A 5,629-nucleotide genomic window follows, 5' to 3' on the forward strand; every position below is an offset into this window, starting at 1 on the left:
TGGTGGAAGATATGATGAAAATTTATGAAAATATTCAATAATATTTTGGAGAGATAAAATGTTAAAATATGATTCATTTTTTTGAAGTAATTGTAACTTTTTTTAAAATATCATATAAACTATCAAATTAAATAACTTATTTTGACAGTTCTTTTGTTTGGAAAAAAATTATTAAACAACATTTAACAACTTATAAACTCAACCAAAAAATTGTAGAGCTTTTCCGTAAAACTCAATTAAACATATTTACCATCTATATCAATTCTTTATAAGAATCTGATTCGAAAATTGTCTCCATCTTGTATATGCTATCAAAGGGATTGACTCGATCGTGGAAATTAAATCTCCAAATATATTGCATTAATTAATTAATTATTATTATTATTATTATTATTATTATTATATTATATTATATTATATTATATTATATTATATTATATTATATTATATTATATTAATATCTAAATATATCAATTATATGTTGTTCTAGATGTCGTTCATGTATTAAAATTCTATGAATTCTCACCACACAGAATAAGAATATAATATGCAAAGAATATTATGAAGTGTCATCTTTCTCAACTCATTTATACATTCTTTAAAAAAAAAAAAAACAGATAATGCATGAAAATGAAATATACGTATACGTCATGATCCAAAATATACACAAACACGTGTACATCACGTCAAAATTATACGACAAATAAGGGACATTTGGCAACATCACTACTAATAATAAATAAAAAAATGCTATAGATACAACAAATATTTTGTACAACGATATTTGCGAAATTTTGCTATTTTATCGTGAGATTTTGATAAATTAAATTTTTGTATTGAATTTTTTGTGTTGTAAAATTTGTTGTACAAATTTTGTTGTACATGTAGCATCACTCTAATAAATAATGTTATAATCTTAGAAAATAAACTTTCATAATAATTTTTTTTTGAAGCAAATCATATTAAATTTTTTAAATATCATTATTATACGTGAGAAATAAAAAAAAAAATATGCAACACGTAATTTCATATATTACACGTGACCTATTTGCGAAATCGTTAGCATACGTAAGACACATAAAAATAAATAAATTTGTGTGAGGAGTTCACCGGTTATTTTTGTAAAACAAATTAATTATGAAAAAAGTATGAATTTTTATTATAAATATAAGTCGTAATTTAAACATATGTAACGTGAGACCATTACACATCAAATTTACTCAATAAATTATTATAATATTGTCATGTTTCTCACTTTTTCAGGTCTCGATCAATCGTGCACATCCTTAATTTAACTTCGTATGAGCCAATAAATCTCTAATTTATATGAGATAGGATCCAGAGTCAACCTTTTTTTAATAAATTAATATAATATTGTTTTTATGAAACGAAAATTCAAATTCGAGAGAGTGACTCACCTGAAAAGTATGATTACGAGAACGTAACGGCTGAACATTTGCTTACCTAGTCGACGTTTGGATACACGCGATCCGATGGTGGCTAAAGCAAAGTTGATCCCTATTTGGGTTTCTTTATCTTTCACTTGATGATCATGGATTTCTTGCAAAAAGGAAAGCCAATTAACCATTTTCAGATCCAAGGGTAGGCCTCCGCGGTAAACCTTCAGATTTATCACCGCCTGTTTATACTAATCTTGCCAGAAGACAGCTCAGCTTTTTTCTGCTTTATCCTCACATTTTTGTCTTTCAGGATCACGTTTTTTAGGTGGGGTTGGCTTACCGAATTTCTCTCTCTGTTTGACGGGTGATTCAGACCTGCTATTTGCGAATGTTCTGTCATTGTCCTTTATTCATGCGGTTGATTTATAATATTTTACTCTTATTCGGGGAAACCGAGGTGTGTGTGATTGTGTTTCATTGGCTCGGGGCATCTGGCATTTCTAGAATTTAAGCTAAAGTCGGTCGATTTTGTTCTGAATTGTATGACTGGAGCCGGTTGTTAAATTTTGGTGTGAAACCCACCAACGGAATCGGTGTGTTCTCGATGTTTTTGTGTTCAAGCTGTTGACTTTTGCGTTGAGGTGTGAAAGGGGGAGCGGAAGTGTGAAGCACGTGTGGAATCTTCAATTGGGTTGTCCAATTTTGGTTTGTAGTTTTTGATCTGATTGATTGGCATTTGATATTAAATCTTGTCGGTATATTTACCTCAACGAGGTCTGTATGCGTGGGACAATTATTTTTTTTTAGTTCAATACATTTGTTAAAGTGGGAGATTCATTGAAAGAAAATGGTACTTGCTACTGAAGGAGGTAATGGATATTCGAATGGAACAATTCATAGCACAAATGGTTCTTCGGAAGAAAAGATTGACGAACTTCGTGAATTGTTTGGGAAAGCAGATGGGGATCCATTAAGGATTGTGTGTATTGGTGCAGGGGCATGGGGTAGTGTATTTGCAGCGATGCTGCAAGATGGATATGGGAATTTTCGAGATAAGGTTCAGATTAGGATATGGAGAAGGCCTGGTAGGTTCGTTGATAGAGCCACGGCTGAGCATTTATTTGAGGTGATTAATTCGAGGGAAGATGTGTTGAGGAGGCTGATAAGGCGATGCGCATATTTGAAATATGTAGAAGCAAGATTAGGCGATCGAACACTTAATGCTGATGAGATTTTGAAAGATGGGTTTTGCTTGAATATGATTGATACCCCACTCTGTCCGTTGAAGGTTGTGACGAACTTGCAAGAGGCGGTATGGGATGCCGATATTGTTATTAATGGATTGCCCTCGACGGAAACTCGGGAAGCTTTTGAGGAGATTGGTAGGTTTTGGAAGGAACGAATTAGTGCTCCTGTTATTGTGTCTTTGGCAAAGGGAATAGAGGCTGAAATAGAGCCTGAACCGCGGATAGTCACTCCCACTCAGATGATCAATCGAGCTAGTAAGACCCCTGCACCATTTTTCGTATTTCTTTCTGTGTTTGCGGATGAAATGAATAATTTTGTAATTTCTTAATTCATTGAGATAAAGTGCTAGTCTCATTTGAGATATTCTATGTTACTTAGTTATCTAATGGTGGAATAATTGATTAACGCTACTAGTCTATGACATAAAAAAGGCGAAGCAAACTATATAAAATTTTAATTTTCGTTGATATCATCTTTCTGATAATGTGTATGCCATATATTTGGAGCTTTAAACTATCTACTCAGAGATCAATTGGAGGTTCAAGATGACAGTATGAAACATTTTTCAGTGGATGAATAGGACATGAATATTACATTTTTTTAATCTCTTTCCCTGTACGCATGGTAATAAAATCCTGAACTTTTTAAAACTATGGTTTATCTACTAATTTCATGTTGCTGGATTTGACTTAGTAAAACTTAAGTTGCAATATATTGTTTGTTGTTGACCATGTCACCTCTGTTTCGTTATGAAAATGAAGGGCATTAAAATTCAATCATTAGCTATAAAGAGTGCCTGTGATAAAGCAATATCCATCATGTTAAATAGCTAATCACGTTTGAAATGTACTATTCCATACACATTTTGGGTTCATTGCTCTAGTAATTGCATCATTCCACTGAAGGAAGATTGATGATAATTGTGCATATTAGCACAATAATATGACCAACCATATAAAACATATTAAATTTTAAATGAATTGATGACTTCTATTGTATCTGTTTCATCAGATCAAAAGATTAAGGTTAGCTTTTGAATGGAAAATAAATGTGTTGTATAAGGTGGATGCTAGAATATTTCATTTGCCTTTTGGTCTTAAAAGTTTTTCCATCTTGCTGTTTGCATGTATTCGATAACAAATAGATCGAATGATCGATCAATATCATAGATCCAATAATTCTGTTATGGATCCAACTGTTAAATTTTCTTGTTTGAATTTGAAATTGACTATTTCCTTTATTTCGTTGATGGCCTATTTCAGCTAAGGTTCCTATGGAAAACATTCTTTACCTTGGAGGACCTAATATTGCATCTGAAATTTACAATAAGGAATATGCTAATGCCCGGATCTGTGGAGCTGAAAAGTGGAGGAAACCACTGGCAAGGTTTCTTAGGCAGCCACATTTTATTGTTTGGGATAATGGTGATCTTGTTACGCATGAGGTTATGGGTGGTTTGAAGAATGTATATGCAATTGGGGCTGGTAAGCTTTGTTTTTCATTTATTGATTGCATTTGTGGATTTTTCTCTCTTTGTGCATTTTGTGTGCATATAAATTAGAATTTTGTGTTTGCATGTTCTTCACACTTGAAAATGACTTATACATGGATAGTAATTATTGTTTACGAACTTGAGAAAGAAACGAGGGGTTTGTGCAGCTGGTCTTTCTGTCTCATTTGTTTTAAAAGTTTCATTACTTTGTGGAGAAGTCGATATAAAGATGAAAGAAACATTAAATTTCCATTACATCTTGTATATATTGCACTTAGTTCATTTTTAGCCTTGTGGCACTGGCACCTCATGAAACAGGGATTTGTCATGTAATTTCCTGCTTGAAAATAACTATCCATGATTCTTTTGACAAGACATTTATAATTCGAAAAATGGATAGGGATGGTTGCGGCACTAACTAACGAGAGTGCGACAAGCAAGTCGGTCTACTTCGCACTTTGTACTTCGGAAATGATCTTTATCACACATCTTTTGACGGAAGAACCAGAAAAGCTTGCAGGTCCTCTGTTGGCTGACACTTATGTGACACTGTTGAAAGGTCGTAATGCTTGGTACGGCCAAAAGTTGGCTAAAAAAGAAATAAGCCTCGACATGGGGGACAACATCAAAGGCAAGGGAACAATTCAGGTAGGTGTTTCAAAGTGCTAGAACAAATCGTGCAATATACTTATCATGATTCAAATGATTAAGAGAGAGCTTAAAGAAATCAGTTTTTGTCAGTTTGGGCCGGTTTTATTTCCCAAAACATTCCCTCTAATGTCGATATCATATTTCCTCGTCTATATCCAAGGCTGATGAATGTTTCTGTACTAAGAAGAAAAAAGATATAGCTCTCTTTACGTTTTAGTGTGATGCAAATTGTGTCAGAATTCTGGAAATCTTATTCTACTTTTGAGTCTCTCGCCACATGACTGCAGGGTGTTTCTGCTGTGAAAGCGTTCTACGAGCTGCTAAGTCAATCTTCTTTAAATGTTCTACATCCGAGCAAAACCGAGCACGTAGCTCCGGTGGAGCTATGCCCAATTTTGCAGACACTATATAAAATTCTGATTTTGAGGTAAGTATGTATATATGATGACATCAATTAACATTAGACATATCAGCGACAGTAATATAGTACATCATACTATGATTATTGATTCATCTGAGTGTCTGTGGCAGAGAGGTGTCTTGTGAGGGGATTCTTGAAGCCTTAAGAGACGAAACGATGAATGATCCTCGAGAACGTATCGAAATGGCTCAGAGCCACGCTGTTTATCGGCCTTCTTTGCTTCGAAAATAGTTGTATTAGCAGGGGGAATGGTCCATGGTTTTGTGTAAAATGGGAGGCTACCGGAACTATTAAATTGTCAACGAGTTGAATGATGTGTATTTAAGATAACTCAGAAGTTTGTTTGTGAAACCCATGGATAGTTTTGCTTAAATTTATGTGTTACGTAGTTTTTTTTTTTAAAAGATAATAAAATTA

The 5,629-nt window shown here is 33.5% G+C and overlaps 1 protein-coding gene across 3 annotated transcripts; it reads left to right on the forward strand.

Annotated features, from left to right (window-relative positions):
* Nucleotides 1–551: 551 nt before the first annotated feature.
* On the forward strand, nt 552–5,629 carry LOC140865900 (probable glycerol-3-phosphate dehydrogenase [NAD(+)] 1, cytosolic). 3 transcript variants are annotated; one of them, XM_073270733.1, is made up of 6 exons: nt 552–1,615; nt 1,711–2,902; nt 3,911–4,132; nt 4,541–4,788; nt 5,079–5,218; nt 5,323–5,629. In XM_073270733.1, exons 2-6 carry the CDS (start codon nt 2,248–2,250, stop codon nt 5,441–5,443), a joined length of 1,386 nt encoding a protein of 461 aa, XP_073126834.1. In that variant the 5' UTR covers nt 552–1,615; nt 1,711–2,247; the 3' UTR covers nt 5,444–5,629. The 3 variants fall into 3 exon arrangements, with proteins under 3 accessions (XP_073126834.1, XP_073126835.1, XP_073126836.1); XM_073270734.1 differs by having other exon boundaries at nt 552–1,602; XM_073270735.1 differs by lacking the exon at nt 552–1,615 and having other exon boundaries at nt 1,622–2,155; nt 2,227–2,902.

Source organism: Henckelia pumila, chromosome 4, assembly GCF_033568475.1.
Source record: "Henckelia pumila isolate YLH828 chromosome 4, ASM3356847v2, whole genome shotgun sequence".
NCBI classification, from domain to species: Eukaryota; Viridiplantae; Streptophyta; class Magnoliopsida; order Lamiales; family Gesneriaceae; genus Henckelia; species Henckelia pumila.

Bases quoted from the DNA above. Each gene is read 5' to 3' on its own strand.
- LOC140865900 (XM_073270733.1), top strand. From the start codon at position 2,248: ATGGTACTTGCTACTGAAGGAGGTAATGGATATTCGAATGGAACAATT. The intron at 2,903-3,910 runs GTAAGACCCCTG...GGCCTATTTCAG, and splicing joins TCAGATGATCAATCGAGCTA to CTAAGGTTCCTATGGAAAAC. The intron at 5,219-5,322 runs GTAAGTATGTAT...TGTCTGTGGCAG, and splicing joins TATAAAATTCTGATTTTGAG to AGAGGTGTCTTGTGAGGGGA.